The sequence below is a fragment of the Lissotriton vulgaris genome, chromosome 2_1 (assembly GCF_964263255.1).
Source record: "Lissotriton vulgaris chromosome 2_1, aLisVul1.2, whole genome shotgun sequence".
Lineage (NCBI taxonomy): Eukaryota > Metazoa > Chordata > Amphibia > Caudata > Salamandridae > Lissotriton > Lissotriton vulgaris.
In genome coordinates, this window is record NC_141687.1 from 379999018 (window position 1) to 380020096 (window position 21079).

Sequence of the window (21079 nt, forward strand, 5' to 3'; positions counted from 1 at the left end):
TGGGGTACAGGGGTGTTTTTAGGTTTTAGGGCAGGGTTTGTGTTTTGGGGTACAGGGGTGTTTTTAGGTTTTAGGGCAGGGTTTGGGTTTTGGGGTACAGGGGTGTTTTTAGGTTTTAGGGCAAGGTTTGGGTTTTGGGGTACAGGGGTGTTTTTAGGTTTTAGGGCAGGGTTTGGGTTTTGGGGTACAGGGGTGTTTTTAGGTTTTAGGGCAGGGTTTGGGTTTTGGGGTACAGGGGTGTTTTTAGGTTTTAGGGCAGGGTTTGGGTTTTGGGGTACAGGGGTGTTTTTAGGTTTTAGGGCAGGGTTTGGGTTTTGGGGTACAGGGGTGTTTTTAGGTTTTAGGGCAGGGTTTTGGGTTTTGGGGTACAGGGGTGTTTTTAGGTTTTAGGGCAGGGTTTGGGTTTGGGGGTACAGGGGTGTTTTTAGGTTTTAGGGCAGGGTTTGTGTTTTGGGGTACAGGGGTGTTTTTAGGGTTCAGGGGTAGGTTTGTGTTTTGGGTTAATTAAATTATATTTACCATTTTAAAATTAATTAAAATATATTTAATAAATTAAATTAATTTTATTACATTAATTACATTTTTAAATTAAATTAATTAAATTAAATAAATTATTTCAATTAATTTAATTTAATTTCAATTATAAAAATATGTACATTAAGTTAATTTTATTTTTTTAATTAAATTAAATTATTTCCATTTTTTATTAAAATTACATTTATTAAATAGATATTATTTTATTAAATTAAATTAATGGCTATTTTAAAATGTATTTTAATTAAATTAATTAAATTAAATTAATTAAATTAACTTAACATTTTTTTAAAAAAGGTATACTTACCTATACTTACGATGTAATGCCATGCGTTGTAATACCATCTGCTATGTAATGCCATGCGTTGTAATGGCATCCGATGTAATGGATCCTGCGTTGTAAAAATTCCGTTGTAACGGAATGCGATGTAAAAATCTGCGTTGTACTGACACCAATCCACATCTGGCCCATGGTACACTATTACTCTTCATCAGAATTGCTTTTGATTATTTGTGTGTGATGACGGGGTACAATCCACGATAGTGCATCCTCTCTCATTCCTTCCTTTCCCCCTGGAGGGTCTTGTTTACGTGTTTTAGTGTATATAGTCCTCAGGCTAAGGCTCTTGACAGCCTTTTATTTATGGGCGAGGGAGAGTAACCTACAGTATAAGACAAACGTCCCGGGCAATGTTGTGTTCAAGTATCTTCCAGCCTGTTAAAAAGAAACCTCATCCTTTTGGCTAGGGTAGTACCCAAAGTGATCTAGCACAGAAACAGTGTAGATCCTGTATCTTTATTTATACAAGTGATACGTGGGGTTCACTGGTAATGAAGTGTGTATCTACTATTATAAACCTGTGTATGCCTGGATGCTGGAGTAAATTACACAAATGACCAAAGTAAATATTTCTGTAATGCGCTTTTACTTTTCTTGATGCACCCACTCAAAAGTACCTAAAAATACTATGGCGGGCAATCCTTGTAGTTTCTTAGTTCTTACACAAACCTTTCCACCTTTCGCAAACAGCTGAAGACTCTTCTGTTTAATGCTCCTCTCTAAACTTTTTTTTTCTGCCTTTTTTTCTTAAGCAATTTTATAGCGCTTGGACGCCCCAGGGCAGCAACCGCGTTTTATAAGTTGACATTTCATTTCATTCATTTCATTTCATTTCATGGTGTTTATGTGGTTTTATTACTGTTTACCAAAGCTAAGAAGAGCAACACACACACATACACACCTCTAGACCACCCCTCTCCCCATCTCCCGCCCCTTAGGTGGCATGGCCTGCTCTCCCCCTTTATAGACTTCTCTCCTAACAAAGGCAGGTGGATACAAAAGGCTAAAGCTACACATCAATCCATGAAAAGCAAAGTCTGCTGTATTGACATCAATTCATCCCATGAAAAGGCACAGCTTTATTTATTAGAAAACATTTTTACAAAACCTCCAAAAACTTAAAATGTGAGCATGAATGGGAAATATTCTGGGTCATAATGCAAGGCATGAACAGAAAACAAACAAACGCATAACATAGCTAGCGTTGATGCTAGAACAGGCTGATGCCTTTAATGAAATAATGAGCCGCTGAAACTTGGACTACTCAGGAAAGATTGAATAAAAGAGCATGACAATCACGGTGGGACCAGAAATAGAGGGTGGTAGAATAGTAATATGGCCCAGCAGATATTCCTAAAAAAGGGAGAAGAATATATTTGTACTGCAACAAAGTCTACCGTCCAGCAAACAATTAGAAAGTATGAGATAGAGACTAGGGTCCTGCAAAGGTTTAGGGAAAGATAAGACAGAACCTAGCGTTTAGGAAAGGCATTATAAATGATGGGAAAGACTCTAGGATTCAGCAAAGGTTAGGCAAGAAAGAAATAGAGCCTACGTTATGGTGAACCACCAGTAAAGGAAAAAATAATTTGTGGGTCCAGCGAGTGCAAATAAAGTAGCCTTCTACTGAAATTCCAGGAAAGTCTTAGATAACCTTGGATCGTATTGACAGGTCAGGAAAGGGGTGGCCAGCTCTGTTCTTTAACGCCAGATCCTAGAAGAGAAAATGAGTGTGGAGCCTAGTGAGGTGTAACAGAAGAAGGAGACAGAGCATGAGGACAGAGAATAGGAAACACTATGGAGACAAGTGAAGAGCCACAAAACGAGGTGGCAGAGTCCACAGGCCATAACAGGGTTAGGGGACTAGGGTACAGATCCTGGTCTGAAAGGGGAAAGGCACAGCTTGCGGCTAGTGATTACCCAACAGAGGATGAGACAGGATGAGGACCACAGTGATTGACCAGGAAGGAGGAAACAGGATCTTGGACCCAGCTACGGCCCAGGAAAGGGCAGCCCTCTTGACATTTAAGGGTGAGCCACCAGAAAATAACATACAGCTTAAAGGCAACGTTGGTCTCCAGTGGGGAGTCAAGAGACACATAACGAAAGAGTGTTAGCCAGGGGCCAGTAAAGAAAAGTAGAGAGTTTGAGGCTCAGAGAAAATCTAGAAACGAAGAAGATACAAATATAAGTGATTGCCTGGACGCTAAGCCAAGAGTGGAGGCAACAACGTGGAAAACACGTGGAACATAATAGGGAAATCAGAGGAGGCAGAGCAAGGAAGACAGCAGAGTCACAGCGAAGAGCAGAAGTTGAGCAGACAGTACGTAAAAGATAGGATGTCTGAAAGTTGGGTCAAGCGGAACAAAGAAGCTGGCCTCAAGGAACTAGACAGAGTTGAGAAAGGGATTTCAGTGTCAGACACCTTGTGCTACACTTGTTCCAATCAGGTCATCTGTCTATGATTCCCTGTCTGTCCGTGCGTTACCTTTCTGTAAAATGTTCTTCACCCCTCTCTAAACCCCAGCAGCATGGAGGGTGGTCTTTTCAGGTCCACATTTCATGTTATTTTGGGTCATATCCTTTCATTACGAATTTGGGGTCCGGAGAGTCATTCTGGGTTGTATTCAGCACCGGGGCACTTGGGTTGGGGTTCCCTACTTTGCCCAGAAACAGTGGCATCCTTGTGAGGTCATCCATGACAAAGAAGATGAAGGGACGGTTGACCGAGAAGGAAGTGTACGAGCGTGATATCTGGATTGACGTAGCGGCCGAGGCCTCCACTCCCTCTTCATTTAGTTGTAGCGTGGACTGATGTTGGATGCTCGACACCGCCAGAGGCTCTTCAGATATTCCGTGCAGATCTGGGCTTGAAAAGAGCTCCCCAAGACCTGCAAACAAATCAGAAATGTAGTGAAGGTATGAGAAAAACCACACACTCTGGAATAAATGATCATCCAATGCGGGAAACATCCTTTACAACGCAACTTTTACCATGCAGTGCCTTTACGATGCAACTTTTACAACGCAAACCATTACAACGCATTGCGCTGGGGGCGCTCTAGGATAGGGAATAGGTTTAATTTACTATCCAACACCTTCCCTACTATTCAGGGGGACTGGAGTTGGAATAGTAAATTAAACTATTCACTATCCAGCGCCCCAAAGCACTATGCGTTGTAAAGGCATGCGTTGTAAAAATCGCGTTGTAAAGGCATGCGTGGTAAAAGCATGCGTTGTAACGTCATACATCCATCCAATGCTGCTAGTGGCCAAACACAGGATTTAGCTCACTAATTGCAGAGCCAAAGCGAGGTCACCTGGGCGAGTCCCTCATATGTACAGGAGAGAAGTGAAACAGGAGTGTAAGTCAAGCTGGACAATCTTTGTCTGATAAATTCAAATCTGCGTGTCACTTGGTACCGCAACCTTACCCGAACTGGTTCCCTCTGTTTATGATGGTCTAGCTCACAGATATGTAAAGCTTAAGGTTGCAGATCACTTCTATTGTACCTTTCCAGACTTTCTGCACCATAGAAAAGTTAAACTTTCAACAGTTTATGGAGAGTAGGGGCCATGAAGAATAAGTTATTTACCTTTGGCAACGCCTTATCTGGTAGAGACAGGATCTAGCTGCAGATTCCAGACTGGATCCGGATTTATTTTTACAGCAATACCCCTGCATGTCGGAAAAAAGGGCATCGAGCGACTCCATAGCGACATCATCCACTGGATATGACTTTGGCGGAGTCCATATAAGCCTTCGACTGACACGCTGATGTCAGTTTCTTAAGTGACTATTTCCCGCACCAAAAACAGGAAGCCACTCATAGAAACTGTCTATCGAAACAGTGCAGCCCATAAAGAGGCATCATTATGTCAAACAATTAAAAAATTCAATTGAAAGGCATTAGAATACCCAGAAGGGATCTTGTAGACAAAAGGAACAACAAGTTCACAGAACGGGGAGGATGGGAGAGTCGGTAAGGAATCTGCGGCTAGATCCTGTCTCTACCAGATAAGGCATTACTGAACGTAAGTAACTTATCCATCTGATGGAGACTTCTAGCTGCAGATTCCTTACATTTGAGTTAGGTACCCAAGTAATACCATCCCCAAAGGAAGGTCTGCCAAATAGTCACACTAAAGATCCCTGAATAGGACCAACCCATCTGCAATAAATGCCAGGCTGTCTAGGAATGTAGGTGATGAACAGAGACGTTCCTCCAGAAGGACTGTGGAAAATCCGTAGGGAATTGAAATCTGTAAGCCATGGAAAATCATGGTGATACGTCACTCATGGCAGTGGAATAAAGAAATGTTGGAAAAGAACACTTCATAGAAGCATAATACTACGTAGCTCACCCAATGGTATCCGGACCATTAGTGGACGAGGCTAAAGGCCAAGGACAACAGCCAGTGCCACTGAGCCCGAGCTCCTTGCTGTAGAAACAAGCTTGTGAGATAAACCTGCTCTGAGAAAAGCAGGAGAAAGGGAGAGATCTCAGAACACATCCAGAGAGCACCACTTCATGCTTAAACAGAAGTATTGCGAAGCAATAACAACAATTATTGACATAGACACTCACACTTAGAAAAAACACTTCTAGAGAGAAGGGAGCCCTCTGAGACTATCTAACGTAGAAGCCACAGAGGAGGAAGGATAAGCAAATGCATATGCAACAAGTAAGCGAAGGGACACAAGGAAAGGAGCAGCGACGTAAGCATAAACGTACATCCTCCAGAATGACTTGCAACACATACAGATATACAAAAAGATGCAGAAAATATATATATGTATGCATAGGTATAGGTGTAGGCATATCTGTGTTCTACATACATATATATATATATATATATATATATATATATATATATATATATATATATATATATATGTTTTTATATATATATGTAGAACACAGATATCAGCTATACATATAGAAAGGTATATATAATTAGACACAAGCATCGGTTATGGACCGAAGATGTAACAACGACAAAGTAAATGTTATAGATATATTAGGAACAAACTGGCAATCAGCAACATGGTACCGTATAAGAGGATTGAGGGAGTGGAAGATATCACACACACCGGAAAAATAATGGCAGTCAAACATGAAACAACACTACTGACTGAGTGGCTACAATCAGGCAGCCAGGGACAAACTGAAAAAGAAAACAGCAGGTTTGAAAAACCACTATCTGGGTCTGTAAAAAGATCAAGTTCAACAAAGGCCAACACACGGAAGGCCTATACAGTTAACCAGCTCCACCGCAATAAAAAGAAAATCAGACAGAAAAGGGAAGCATCCTTTACCCCACAGTCAGAACAATGATCTGCCTTCAGTCACTACCCCAACTGCAACAATACCACACGTTTGGGGTAAATGCATGTGAGGTTCCGTCATACAATTGGCAGAAAAGGGATCTGGCTAAAGCAGCAGATAAAAGTACACAGACATGTAAAGACTAAATGCCAATAAGTGGAGGTTCAAGTTCAAGTTCAAGTTCTGGAATTTGTATAGCGCACTACTCACCCAGAGGGTCTCAAGGCGCTTGGGGGAGGGGTGCATTATTTATCGAATAACCAGGTTTTGAGTTCCTTTCTGAAGGAAATGTGGTTCTGTGTGAGGCGGAGGTGAGAGGGTAGAAAGAATTCCAGTTCTTGGCCGCTAGGTAGGAAAAGGATCTTCCTTCCATGGTGGATCTGTGGATGCGCGGAACTGCGGCGAGGGCTTGATTGGCGGATCTTAGTTGGCGGGTGGGTGTGTAGAAGGACAGTTGTGTGTTGGGGCATTCTGGCCCTGGTTTGTAGAGAGCCTTGTGAGCGTGGGTGAGGAGGCGGAATGTTATTCTCTTGTTAACTGGAAGCCAGTGGAGGTCCTTCAGGTGAGCGGTAATGTGAGCTTGGCGAGGGATGTCCAATATGAGTCTGGCTGATGCGTTTTGGATGCGTTGGTGTTTTTTCTGTAGTTTGGCTGTGGTTCTGGCGTAGAGGGTGTTTCCATAGTCCAGTCGGCTGGTGACCAGTGCGTGGGTGACAGTCTTTCTTGTTTCGGTAGGTATCCAACGGAAGATTTTTTTGAGCATGCGAAGTACGTTGAAACAGGAGGATGAGACGACATTGACTTGTCTGGTCATCGAGAGGGAGGAGTCTAGGATGAAACCTAGGTTACGTGCATGGTCTGTGGGTATGGGTGCTGTGCCCAGGGCCGATGGCCACCATGAGTCGTCCCAGGCAGAGGGGGATGATCCTAGGATGAGGACTTCCGTTTTGTCTGAGTTGAGTTTGAGGCGGCTGTTTTTCATCCATTCGGCAACTTCCTTCATTCCTTCATGAAGATTGGTTTAGGCAGTGTTAGGGTCTTTGGTGAGGGAAAGGATCAGTTGTGTGTCGTCTGCATAGGAGATGATGTTGAGGTTGTGTTGGCGCGCGATGGATGCGAGGGGGCTCATGTATACGTTGAAGAGGGTGGGACTAAGTGATGATCCTTGTGGTACTCCGCAGATGACTTCGGTACTTTCTGATTTGAATGGGGGGAGTCGGACTCACCAAACAAGACAGCAAAAAGGCCCCCTGGTTCAACGATGACCTTAAGAAATCAAAAAAGCTATGCCGCACTCTCGAGAAAACATGGAGAAAAAACCCAACCACCGACAACATGACCACCTTCAAAGCAGCCACCCGCAAACACCACCAGCTGATCCAATCCACCAAGAAATCAGCACTCAAGAATCGACTCGACAATAACGCCCATAACAGCAAGGAACTATTCAACATCGTCAAAGAATTCACCAACCCCACCGCAGCCTCAAACGACATCACTCCATCCCAAGACCTCTGCAATTCATTATCCTCCTTCTTCTACAACAAAATCGCCGACATACACAACAGCTTTGAGAACACTTCCAATGAACCGTTCACTCCACCCACCTCCGAACCTAAACCGACCTCTAACAACCTTAGCGCCTGGAACCCTATCAACATGGAAGACACCATCCGCTAAATGAACTCCATCCATTCAGGCTCACCAACCGACCCCTGTCCCCACCACATCTTCAACAAAGCAGACTCCATCATCGCACCCCATCTCCGCGATATCATCAACTGCTCCTTCAACTCCGCTACCTTCCCAGAAAGCTGGAAACACGCCGAACTCAGCGCCCTCCTGAAGAAACCCACGGCAGACCCTTCTGAACTCAAGAACTACTGCCCCATCTCCCTCTCCCATTTCCCGCCAAAGTCATTGAGAAAGCCGTCAATAGCCAACTTGCCGCCTTCCTTGAATCCAACAACTCCCTCGACACTTCACAGTCCGGATTTCGAGCCAAACACAGCACCGAAACCGCCCTCATCGCAGCGACAGACGACATCCGAACGCTACTGGACAACGGAGAAACAGTTGCCCTCATCCTACTCGACCTCTCCGCCACCTTCGACACTGTCTGTCATAGCACCCACATACAACGCCTCAGCAACATCGGCATACAAGGAAAAGCCTTAGACTGGATCATCTCGTTCCTCTGAGAACAAAAGATCAGGATGAAAAAACTGAAGTAACAGATGGAGTTGCAGTGCATAAAAGCACACGTGTTGAGGCAAGGAAGAAATGTCTTTACAGGAGACAGGGCCCATAAAATGACTGGAAGGTATAATTTAATGCACAGCAAACAATCTTTATTGTACCATGACTCTGGTGGAGAAAATACCCCACATCTTCTCAAACTCTAAGGAAACAAGCATTGGAAATGCAATAGGTCTCGCATTAGAAAAGTTGGAGCTATTGGTTTTGTAAATGACAATTTTTTTTATGTGTTGGTCTTGAAAATAGTCAAACAAAGATGCAAGCACAGTGTGAGGGTGAGGGGGCAACGCAGGGGGCAGGATTACAAACGCCACGGGAGAGGGGACCAATTGAAGTGCAGCGGAAGCATCAAAGGGCTGGGAATGCGTGGGGGGAAGGGGCACAACACGGCGACATGGAGCAAGCTGGCACTGCGCGCGTTCAAGCTTGCAGCCAGGGAAAACAGGGGTAGCAATTTGAAAAGCCCCTGTACAAAATGTTGAGCAAGCTCGACCTAAAAAGATGAGGCAAATTAGTATGCTGCCGCCATGACTATGAAGCAGGGGCCGCCATGCTTGTGCCAGGTGCGGCTGGCTGAGTGGTGGAAAAAGTTGATATGGGCGAGCCCCGCAGAACCAAAGAAAGGCACAAGGCTGCCATTGTAAAAGTTAAAACCTGGCATGGCGCTGGGAGGTCCCGGTCACATGATGTTTTTGCTGCACGGCGAATGTTGGTACATCTCGGTGTACTGTGTGTGTGCAGTGTTTCTGCTCCTACCTGCCGTAGACACACGCTCTAAGGTGGTGGGGGGAGGGGAGGTGAGGCGAGGAGAGGCACCCAGAATGGCCATCACGTGCGTGCAACAGCAATAAAGAGCGTGCAAGGGATAAATCCTAATCTTAAAAGTTGATTTGCGCAAGCCGGCCAGAACCAGAGAAAGGCACGCAGCCGCCATTGTAAAAGTTAAAGCCTGGCGTGGCGCTGGGAGCTCGAAGGTCACATGATGTTTTCACTGCATTGCAACTGTTAATGATGTCGAGAGCAAAACAGCAGTGACCTCGGAAGGGTGGTGGGGGCTTGGAGCAGGATTGTAAAAGTTAAAACCTGGCATGGCGCAGGGAGGCCACGGCTCACAGGATGTTTTTTGTCACATAGCAAATGTTAATTATGTTGGGACAAAACAGCAGTCACCACGGTGGGGGCAGAAACATGCTAGAAATGACGAGCAGGGAGATAATAAAACAGATGTGGAGAAGAGAAGGTGTTTACGCAGGAAGAGGGGAAGTAGGACGAAACAGGAGGTAAAGAAAAACACACACTGGGCGCACACAGGGCAAGTGCTTCGTTTGACAGACCACAAAGATCACCCTTTTTAAAAAATAAAAAAAGCAGCAAATTAGGGTTTCTGGGCCATAAAAGATTCGAGTTCCCACCAAGGGCGTGTAGCACTGAGGCCATGAAAGGACTGCAGGAATGAAAGTCTGCGAATGTAAGAGAACATCTATGGAAAACGCAGGGCTGCTCTTGGAGGGGGAGGGGAAAGCACACGTCTGCTACAGCTCAGACCCAAAGGAAGAGAGCGAGCTTTCAAAACAAAAGACGGACGGCAGCGCGGCACATAGGAGGGGAGGGGAGGGCATACGCTGCTCACAGAAAGAATACAAAACAGCAGCCGGAGCAGATACCAGGGGATTTGTGGGGAGGTAGACAGCGATTCCACCAACTTAGATAAGAATACACAATAAGAAAACGGGGAGTATAGATGTCTTTGAGCCGGAGGATGGGGCACAGCGCTCTCAGCACCTCAAAATCTCTGGAAATCATGATGAAAACAAGCCAGCTCTTGGCATTACTGTGGGGAGGGGGGAAGGGGGGAAGAGAAACGACAGACACGGCCTGGCGGCCGTGAAAGTGAAAGTACGGCCGGTGGCCTTAAATAGTTAGGGGAGGAGAAATGCCTGTAACAAGAGGCTAATGCGGGGAGAGTGCGAGGGCAAGCATGAAAAACAAGCTCTTGGCAGCACAAAATGAGACGGAGGGCATTGCTGTGGGGAGGGGGGAGGAGAAATGCTACACGGCCTGGCGGCCGTGAAAAGTGCGACATGATCCCTTTCAAGTGAAGCTGCTGGCGGCAGATGGCTGGCTTTCATGTGCACGGGCTTTTCAGGTCAATGCGCTTGCGCATTGAGCTTGCTTTTCACGGGCACAGCATGAAATCGCCCGATGGTTAAGCTCTCGTTAAGCCCCTATATTCTCGCAAGGTCAAATGCAATAGGGCTTGCATTAGAAAAGTTTGAGCTGTTTGTGTTGTAAAAAATGTTGTTCTTTGAAATGGCAATAGTTCTAAAATTAGCAAAGGCGCGCCAAAGGCAAGCCCGTCTGTGCCCGTCCGCAGCCGGACAGGGGCAGGGGCCATAACCCCTGGACAAAATGGGGCAATAATACAGTGGAGCTCATGTCAACTCCGTGCACTGTGTCCCAAGACCGCTAAGGCCTGCCTTCATAGCTTGAGGGCTGAAGAGGATAATAGCTGCAAAGAGTGCAAATATACTTGGCGTACTAGAGACACCAAGAAGGCTGAAGACCTAAGGCTTAAATGCGGACTACTAAATGTTAGATCTATGTGTAAGCATAAATTGGATATATATGATCTGCTCATGGAGATGAAATTTGACCTTCTATTCCTCACCGAGACATGGCTTGATTCCAACTCCGAGCCAGATGTAGTCGCCTCCCTTCCGGGAGGCTATACCATGGTAAGGTTGGATAGACCTGTGGGTAGAGGTGGTGGAATAGCGATAATCTCCAAACTTCCGCTATGTTGTCAACTGGTACCACTCACTACTGTGGATAGTGAGGCAGGAGCCTTCTCTATAAAGGTTAATGCAGGTAACACAGTGAAGGGCTTTCTGATTTATCGCTTTCCGAGCCCTTTCGCTCGTTTTACCACCAGTCTGATAGAAGGCATGAGGAAGCGGCCCTACGTAGGGACAAGTTTTTGCTATTGGGTGACCTTAACATGCATTTGGACGATCCACGGGACAAGGGAGCCACTGATTTCTGTCAGGAATTGCATGCTCTTCAACTCTGCCTTAGATCTCAGGCCCCCACCCATCAAAAGGGCCACTTATTGGATCCTATCTTTGCCAACTGGGAGGATATTGAGGTAAATACCCCTATACCGATTCCCTGGTCTGATCACTTTTTAGTACCCTTTGTTATAAGTGTTCCGGCAACAAACACCCAAGAGCGGGCCAACCCAAAATACCCCTGTCGGAAATGGGCAGCTTTCTCCAAAGCCACGTTCGACACTGCCCTGGTCAAAGGAGGTAGACCTGGAGGTCAGGATGCTAATTCTGCATCCGATAGACTGGAAGGTCATATCAGTGATGCTTTGGACGCTACCGCTCCGCTGTGCTTAAAAAACCCTGGTAGCAGACCTCAGAAATCCGCCCCCTGGTTTAGCGATGAACTCCGCTGAGCTAATGCGGAATGTAAACAACACGAAAGGCGATGGAGGGTTGCCTTTCTTGATCAGGCTAAGCAGGAATATAGGGCTAAACGGAGAGATTGTCACAGTTTAATCAGGCGTTCCAAGGCCAAATATTTCGCAGGAAGAATAGGAGAAGCTGAAAATTCTATTAAGGAGCTATTTAAAATCTATAAAGAAATTTCTTTCCATGGAGCATCTGCTGATCCGTCTAGTGTTTCAGAGGAATCTTGTAATCGGATCGCTGCCTTCTTCTCTGAAAAGGTGGCCACTATATACTCCGCTTTTTCGGAAGGTGACAGAAGGGGCTCTGATTTCAGAGAGATAGAACAGGATGTTGTGGGTGAAAATAGGCTGGTGAACTTTCTCGTGCCACCCCTAGAAAGCCTGATACAGATATGCCGCTCCATCAAGTCAGGATCCCCCCGAGACCCTGCGTCGCCTAAGCTGCTCGCAGGGAGTATCGAGATCCTGGAGCCCTATATTAGGGACGTCCTGGATCTATCATTTAGTACTCATACCGTACCTGATAGATGGAAGCAAGCAGTGGTACTTTCGCTTCAAAAAAAGTTAAATGTTAGCTGGGAAAGATTGGAAAACTAATACACTTCATATGCGGATTCACTTTTCCACTGTGCATGTGATTGTTTAATTTAGCGGATTTATTTCTGAGCTTCTATTTCCCCTATTATCCGCGTATTTAGTTGTATCTGCACTAATCCGACCCATTTCAATATGGTGCTGGTTTGTTTAACATTTTTTTAGTCCTTTGTTCATTACTAATTCACATATCGCGCGATGATCAAACACCCTTCACACACTAACGAACTATGGCTTCAAGCTGGTCGCAGACCGAGTGAATTTGCAAATTCTTCCATGTAAGTACCTCTACCGAGGACTACCGCCACCGCACTGCGTTTAATACATGTTTATCGTGTATGTTTCCTAAATGGTTTCACTTTTTTGCAGGTTTGTTGACCCGAGCACGCGCATGTAATCATCTCCGTGAGTGCAGCATGCTAAAGCCTTTTGATCACGGCTTGTTTGGCACAATTAATTATTTTCTGCATGAATCATTTCCCGCATGAATCATTTCAAGCACATAGTTGAGCACAAGGGTTATATTGCATGTGGTTTCAACTCTTCGCGTTTTTCGCGCATACACGTTTTTTAGCACAAGTGAATTCTTGCGTGACACTGGTTCACTCTTACTTCTTCTGAACTTTTTTCACTTTCTTATGTTCTGCACGTTTTGACACGTTGAGCATGCTGTCTTTATAGCACCCCACATTAATTGATATAATTGCAGAGCATGGCTTTTTGAGTAACTGTTGAGCAACAATATGATGTTTTTGAACTTCCTAGTGACAGTATGATGTTTCCCTTATGTTTGTAGAGCGTTCCCCTGAAGAAGGGCTATTGATTAGCCCGAAATGCATTGGGTTTGTTTACGTTGGATGATACCTCTTTTGGAGTTTGTTTTCTAAACCTATTTCAAGCATCATTCATTCATGAATTCAATGAATATGGATTAAAAGGAGATGAACCTTTTCAAGTTGTGGATTTAATTTTTGATGAACTTTGCACAAACTGTTAGACTATATCGCCAATTGATTGCTGTGCACCGGGGAGTCCTCCTGCAAGTGGGGGAAGCCGTGTATTAGTCTTCCATTGTTTGCGCTGGTAGGCACAGACAGCGTTATCTCTGGGAGCACGCTACAGACCATTAACAGGGGTTAACTTTGGATTGACCACGCTGTGCAAGTTCTTTCTCATTTCTTTGTCAAAGATTGGAAAACCTCTGCCCCATTTCTCTCCTACCCTACTTGGCAAAAGTGGCAGAGAAGGTGGCTAATCTTCAGTTGATGGCTCATGTGGAGAAGGCAAGCCTGCTTCATCCAACTCAGTTTGGCTTTCGCTCTCGCCACTTAACTGAGTCAGCGCTGCTTATGGCCACTGAAACCATCAGACAAGGGTTAGATGAAGGACAGACGATGGCCCTCATCTTACTCGACTTGAGTGCTGCGTTTGACACTGTAGCACATTTCACCTTGCTACAGTGTCTGAACAAGGGTGGAGTCATGGGGACTGCGCTGAAGTGGATCCAATCTTTTCTGTCCAATAGGGGCTTTCAGGTTAGACAGGGGGAGTATTACTCCCGTATGATCAACTTGGATCAAGGAGTGCCACAGGGCTCTGCCCTGAGCCCAACCCTGTTTAACCTATATGTGTCCCCCGTAGCAAACATCGTGGAGTGCCATGGCCTGCAAATTGTGTCATATGCCGATGACACTCAGCTGGTCATCTCGCTGTCACGAGCGCCTGAGGTTGCGGCATCTAACTTCAGTGCCTGCATGCAGGAGCTTGCCTCCTGGATGTCTAACAACTGCCTGAAGCTGAATGGTGCCAAAACTGAGGTGCTCGTGGTGGCCCGTCTGTGTGGTCATCGGCATGGTGGCCGGCATGAGTAGGCACCACTTCTGTACCTTGTCAGCAGGCTAAAAATCTTGGGGTAATGTTTGATTCAGACCTTTCATTCACTCCCCAGATCGGCCGTGTGGTTGGGACGTGTGTTGGCGTCCTTAAAAACTTGCGGAAGACTCTGGATTTGCTTCCTGTTGGTGCGAGGCGGACGCTGGTGCACGCCCTTGTAACATCACGACTAGATTATGCTAACCTTCTCTATCTTGGGACCACGGTTAAAGTTCTGAATCGCCTGCAGGTGTTACAGAATGCCGCAGCCCGGCTGGTATTGAGGCTCCCTAGAATAGCAGCCTCCAAAGCCGCCTTGAAAACTCTCCACTGGCTTCCTGTCAGGGAGAGGATTACTTTTAAGGCGCTATGCATATGTCACCGCATTATTGGGGACAAGGCGCCCACCCTCTTACTGAGTCTTATCACACCTTATAGACCTAATCGGATACTCAGATCCACTGGTGTTGGCTTGGTGGTTGTTCCCAAAATTAAGAAGGTGCGAATGGGAGTCAGATCTTTTAGACACCTTGCAGCTAAGAGCTGGAACAGGCTCCCGATGGAGCTGCGTCTTGAACCTTCATCGGCCAAGTTCCGTAGAGCTCTTAAAACCCATTTGTAACGCTCTACACCTGAGTAGTGGCTTTTGGCCTCCTCACTGTTCTCTCACCACAGCGCGGGTACACGCCGGTGCGCGTAACCAGGCACGTTAGAAATTTCCTTAATAATAATAATAATAATAATAGCATTAGTCAAGCTACATGTTTATTTTTTCCCTATCTTACATGTATTGATGTGACAATTACTAATGGCTTTTAAATTTTGTAAATAAATAATACTTGCATACGATTTTTAGTATTTTTAATGGTACTATATTAAAAGTTTGTAATTCAATTTATGTAAGTTTATTTTTAGTTTATTTTTTATTTTTAATAATTAGGAATAAAAGTGTCATTTTTAAAATTAATTTTTTAACCCCTTCGATGCCGTCATCAGTCACGGTTGAGCTGTGCTGATGACGGAATGGTTCCGTCACAACCACACCCATTATCATTGGGGCCCAGCACAGGAGGAAAATATCATCCGCAGCGATGAGGTTAATAAAGTTGTGTTGTTGGTGATATCTAGTGATGTTGGTGTTGCGCTGAGTGGTGCTGTGGTGGTGGTGCTGAGTGATGCTGTGGTGGTGCTGAGTGATGCTGTGGTGGTGCTGGGTGGTGCTGTTGTGGTGCTGAGTGATGCTGTGGTGGTGCTGAGTGATGCTGTGGTTGCGCAGATTGATGCTGGGGTGGCGCTGAGTGGTGATGTGGTGGCGCTGAGTGGTGATGTGGTGGTGCTGAGTGATACAGTGGTGGTGCTGAGTGATGCTGTGGTGGTGCTGAGTGATGCTGTGGTGGTGCTGGGTGGTGCTGTGTTGGTGCTGAGTGGTGCTGTGGTGGCGCTGAGTGGTAATGTGGTGGTGCTGAGTGATGCTGTGGTGGTGCTGAGTGATGCTGTGGTTGCACTGAGTGGTGCTGTGGTGTTGCTGAGTGGTGCTGTGCTGGTGCTGAATGCTGCTGAGGTGGTGCTGAGTGGTGCTGTGGTGGTGCTGAGTGATGCTGTGGTGGTGCTGGGTGGTGCTGTGTTGGTGCTGGGTGGTGCTGTGTGGTAGTGCCGAGTGATGCTGTGGTGGTGCCGAGTGGTGCTGTGGTGGTGCCAAGTAATTGTAATTGTAATTGTAAGCATACTTATAGAGTGCAGCTGTCACCCAAAGGGTATCGTGGCGCTTCGACCATAAACATTACCTACAGATGTTAACACTACGCTGCTCTCGGGAAGAGGTAGCTTTTGAGATCCTTTTTAAAAGACAAGAGATCCTGCTTGCTCCTTAGAGACATCGGTAAGGAATTCCATAGTTTGGCGGCCGTAAAGCTGAAAGAGCGGCCGCCCATCCTCACCCTTTTTATCCTGGGGACAGTGACCAGGAATGCCGAAGAGGATCTCAAAGGTCTGGCGGTAGAGTACCAGGAGAATAGATCTTGCAACATCACTGGACCCAGCCCTTGCAGAGCTCTGAAAACCAGACAAGAGAATTTGAAGCAGATCCGTTTTTGAACAGGAAGCCAATGAAGATCCGAGAGCGCAAGAGAGGACGAGGCAGTCTGTGGTCGTGAAAGAGCCAGTTTAGCTGCCATATTCTGCAGCCGCTGCAGCTTCGCGACCAAGGTGTTGGGGGCCCCCAGAAGCAGTGCGTTGCAGTAGTCTAATCTACTGAGGATAATACTACGCACTGCTTCCTTCCTCGCCGAGGGGGGGAGTAGCGGAAGAATTTTCCGTAACATCCGGAGCAGTAGCATGCAAGTCGCCGTGGTTTTACTAACGAAGGCATCCAGCTGGAGGCTAGGCCCGAACAGGACGCCTAGGTTGCGGGCAGATTCTGCCGCCGCTACGGTGCCTAGAGTAGAGAAAGGCCAGAACCCCTCGGGTAAAGGACGGGGCATTCGGTCCAGTGAGCAATGGAGAATTTCAGTCTTTGCTCCATTGAACTGGAGCGAATTCTGACACAACTAGTCCGCTGTTACAGTCATGCAGTGGTGAAAGGATTCCATAGAAACCGCTTCCCTGCCCTCAAAGGAAAAATAAGTTGAGTGTCATCGGCATAGTTGATGACAGAAATATCAAATGACTTAATCAAACTTATTAGAGGGCGAAGATATAAGTTAAAAAGAATCGGGCTGATTGCAGAGCCCTGCGGCACACCCTGATTCACATCTTTTACGACTGATCGGAAAGGCGGCAAGGCCACAGATTGCTGCCTATTACAGAGGTATGAGACCAGCCAGTCCAGGGCCAGGCCGGTCATCCCGGACTCCCGGAGCCTGCCAAGTAACACCGCACGGTCAACCGTATCGAACGCGGCCGACATGTCGAGTAGCACCAGAAACGCCACTCCTCCCATGTCGACGCGCGAACGTAGGTCGTCCAAAACGACCACCAAAGCAGACTTCGTGCCGTGGGCCGACCTAAATCCAAATTGGGCCACATCCAAAAGGTCGTTGGTTTCAAGGAAGCTGGACAGGACCCTAGTGACCAATTTCTCCAAAATTTTTACTGAGAAAGGCAAGAGCAAAATGGGCCTATAATTGGCCGGGCACAACGGGTCCAAGGTGGCCTTCTTTAGCAGAGGAGTAACCACTGCCAGTTTCAAGCTATCAGGGACCGTGGCCATGACAAGGGACTGGCAGCAGATGGAATGGAGCGGCGGAAAGAGCTCCCCCTGAAACAGCTTCCAGAACTTATGTGGCAATGGGTCTAAAGGGGAGCCAGATGAAACGCCATTGGCCACTAAGCAGAAATCCTCCAAAGAAGGAGTGGGAAAGCAGGTCAGCCGAGGCTGTACTGCCTCCTCCTCAAGGGCCTCCCGAGTCGCTATGCTGACCGGTTCCAAAGAACGAGAGACAAGGGGGCTGGTCGAATTGGAGGCCGAAAGTCCATTCAGGATGTTTTTTATTTTATCCTCAAACGCCAAGGCTAGGGAGTCACATAGCTCCTGAGAAGCCGGAATGGCGGATGTAGCGCAGGCTGGATTGGAGAGGTTCTTAACTAATTTGAATAAGGTTTGGGACTTGTTACCTGCTTTAGCCAAGGTATCCTCTAGGAACTTGGCTTTAGCCAGCCTAATCTGTACTTTATAGTCCTGGAGCGATTTTTTTATAGAGCAGCTTATCTTCTTACAAATAGTGCCTTCTCCAGACCCGCTCCGCCTGCTTACAGCGAAGTCTCTGCTGGAGAAGATCACTAGAGAACCAGGGAGTGGCTTTTGATGGCTTATCTTTCACCCTGCGTAGTGGAATCACCTTGTCGAGCGACTCAAGGATCTGCTGGCAGAGAGTGGAATAGCTCTCCTCCACATTCTGACCCAGGGAAAAGACCCCAGGCAGTAACGTGGGTAGTTAGAGCCCTTCAATAGCCGAGACCATTGCCTGCTAAGTTTAGGCCTGCCCGGGACGCTATTACTCAGCGAACCAGCTGGTAAAAGGATGGAAAAATGGATCAGTGCATGATCTGTCCAGCATTGAGCCGCTACCTCCTTGATCGAGACTAGCGATTAATCTGCAAAGATCATATCCAAAGTATGACCTTTTGCATGAGTAGGGGCGGACACAAGCTGCGTGAAGTGAAGATTATTGCATGCTTGACAGAATTCTTGATATGCAAGATCATAAGTACCACTGGGCCATAGGTTAAAGTCGCCCAAGATTAAAAACCTGGCGTGAGAATTAGATAGATCGTAGATCAGATCTATCAGATCTTGAAGAGATGATATCACACTGGCAGGAGGACGATAACAAAGTAGCCCCGCAACCAGTGTTTCACTCTGATCTGATGGAGAAGTGTGGCTCAATGGTTAGAGTGGCAGACCCTGATGCAGAGGTCTAGCCCGGGACCAGGGTTAAATTCCCCGCCTCGGCGGGTCTTGGGCTCAAAATTCCACGGACCTGATAATTCTCGCCTCGGTGCCTATTCCAATCATGGAGTCCCACTCTGCAACTCTGGGCAATAGCTTGCTTAATCTCCACAATGGCCCCCACAACGCTAAGGATGCCTGGCCTCCACCTTGGGGGTGCCCAGGAGTGGACGCCTCACAGGGAAAGCCAGGATGGGTTCCACAGCGGTATTCGTACAAGCACCTTGAGACCCTTGCGGGTGAGTAGTGCGCTATACAAGTATCAATTTACAATTTATTTATTTCAGAGAGAAGCCCATGAGCTCAAAGCCCATGACCGGTGCTGTGGTGGTGCCGAGTGGTGCTGTGGTGGTGCTGAGTGATAATGTGGTGGTGCTGAGTGATAATGTGGTGGTGCTGAGTGATAATGTGGTGGTGCTGAGTGGTGCTGTGGTGGTGCTGAGTGGTGCTGTGGTGGTGCTGAATGATGCTGTGGCGGTACAGAGTGGTGCTGTGGTGGTCCTGAGTGATAATGTGGTGGTGCTGAGTGATAATGTGGTGGTGCTGTGGTGGTGCCGAGTGGTGCTGCATGGCAATGCTGTTCGACTGCTCAGAAATATTTCTGTGGTTTGTTTTGGTTCTGGCTGACGGCGCCTCGGCCATAAATGAAAGATAAAGGGAGAGACTGCGGCATGGGGAGCGGGGCAGAGATGGGCTGCAGAGGAGAGAGCGCGCAAGGGGGGGGGGTTACAGACAGTCATAGAGAGACCTCCAGCAGAGTCTTACATTTAGGAAACAAAACGTGAAACTATGGTGCAGCCTCGAGAATTAGTAACATTACCTCAGGACCCAGAACATCATATGCTGCCTTCATTGAAAGGGATAATCTAACTCCTGAAATGTTCTTGATTATATGACCCAAGATCAAACAAAAACGAATTAACTATCGAAAGAAAAGCACGAGACCTTTAAAAAAACACTTTCCTCCTTCACTAAAACATGAAGGTATACACCAAGTTCAATAAACTGGGTTCTAGAATATTCATTTAATGCAAATATAACTGGTGTGGCTCTGATTTTATACTTTGCCTATACTTTTTTTGTTAAACAACTGTGTAAACGAAGTGTTCTGGCATCTAGATGAGACGGACCAATCAATCAATCAATCAATCAATGACATTTATAAAGCGCGCTACATACCCGTAGGGTCTCAAGGCGCTGGGGGGGGGGTGGGGGTGCCGCTACTGCTCGAACAGCCAGGTCTTCAGCTTTTTCCTGAAGGAGAGGTGGTCTTGGGTCAGGCGCAGGTCAGTTGGGAGGGGTTCCAGGTCTTGGCGGCCAAGTAGGAGAAGGACCTTCCTCCTGTAGTCGCTCTTCGGATGCGGGGGACGGCGGCGAGGGCGTGGTTGGCTGATCGGAGGTGGCGTTTGGGAGTGTAGAAGTTGACTCGGCTGTTGAGGTAGCTCGGGCCTTGGTCGTGTAGGGCTTTGTGTGCGTGGGTGAGGAGGCGGAAGGTGATTCTTTTGTTGACGGGGAGCCAGTGAAGGTCTCTCAGATGTCCGGAGATGTGGCTGGTTCGTGGGATGTCGAGGATGAGTCTGGCTGAGGCGTTCTGGATCCGCTGGAGTCTCTTCTGGAGCTTGGCGGTGGTACCGGCGTAGAGGGCGTTGCCGTAGTCCAGTCGGCTGGTGACGAGGGCCTGGGTGACGGTCTTCCTGGTCTCGGTGGGGATCCACCAGAAGATCTTCCGTAGCATGCGTAGGATGTTGAAGCACGCCGAGGAGACGTTGTTGACTTGCCTGGTCATGGAGAGGGAGGAGTCCAGGATGAAGCCCAGGTTGCGTGCATGGTCTGTCGGTTTGGGTGCGGTGCCCAGGGCGGGAGGCCACCAGGAGTCGTCCCAGGCGGAGGGTGAGGAGCCCAGGATGAGGACCTCCGTCTTGTCCGAGTTCAGTTTCAGGCGGCTGGTCGTCATCCACTCGGCTACCTCTTTCATCCCTTCGTGCAGGTTGGCTCTGGCGGCGGCGGGGTCGTTGGTCAGGGAGAGGATCAGCTGGGTGTCGTCGGCGTAGGAGATTATGCTGAGGTTGTGTTTGCGTACGATGGCCGCGAGGGGGCTCATGTAGACGTTGAAGAGGGTGGGGCTCAGAGATGATCCTTGGGGGACGCCGCAGATGACTTCGGAGGCCTCTGACTTGTACGGTGGTAGGCGGACTCTCTGTGTTCTTCCGTCGAGGAAGGAGATGATC

The 21079-nt window shown here is 47.1% G+C and overlaps 1 protein-coding gene across 4 annotated transcripts in view; it reads right to left on the minus strand.

Annotated features, from left to right (window-relative positions):
- Positions 1-1925: 1925 nt before the first annotated feature.
- SERPINF2 (serpin family F member 2) overlaps positions 1926-21079 on the minus strand; it is a 301526-nt gene continuing 282372 nt past the window's right edge. For all 4 annotated transcript variants that reach the window (XM_086955199.1, XM_086955201.1, XM_086955198.1 and 1 more), the window contains one exon: positions 1926-3765. In XM_086955199.1, coding sequence (XP_086811325.1) covers positions 3440-3765 — 326 coding nt within the window. In that variant the 3' untranslated portion in view covers positions 1926-3439. The remainder of the gene's footprint in view (positions 3766-21079) is intronic.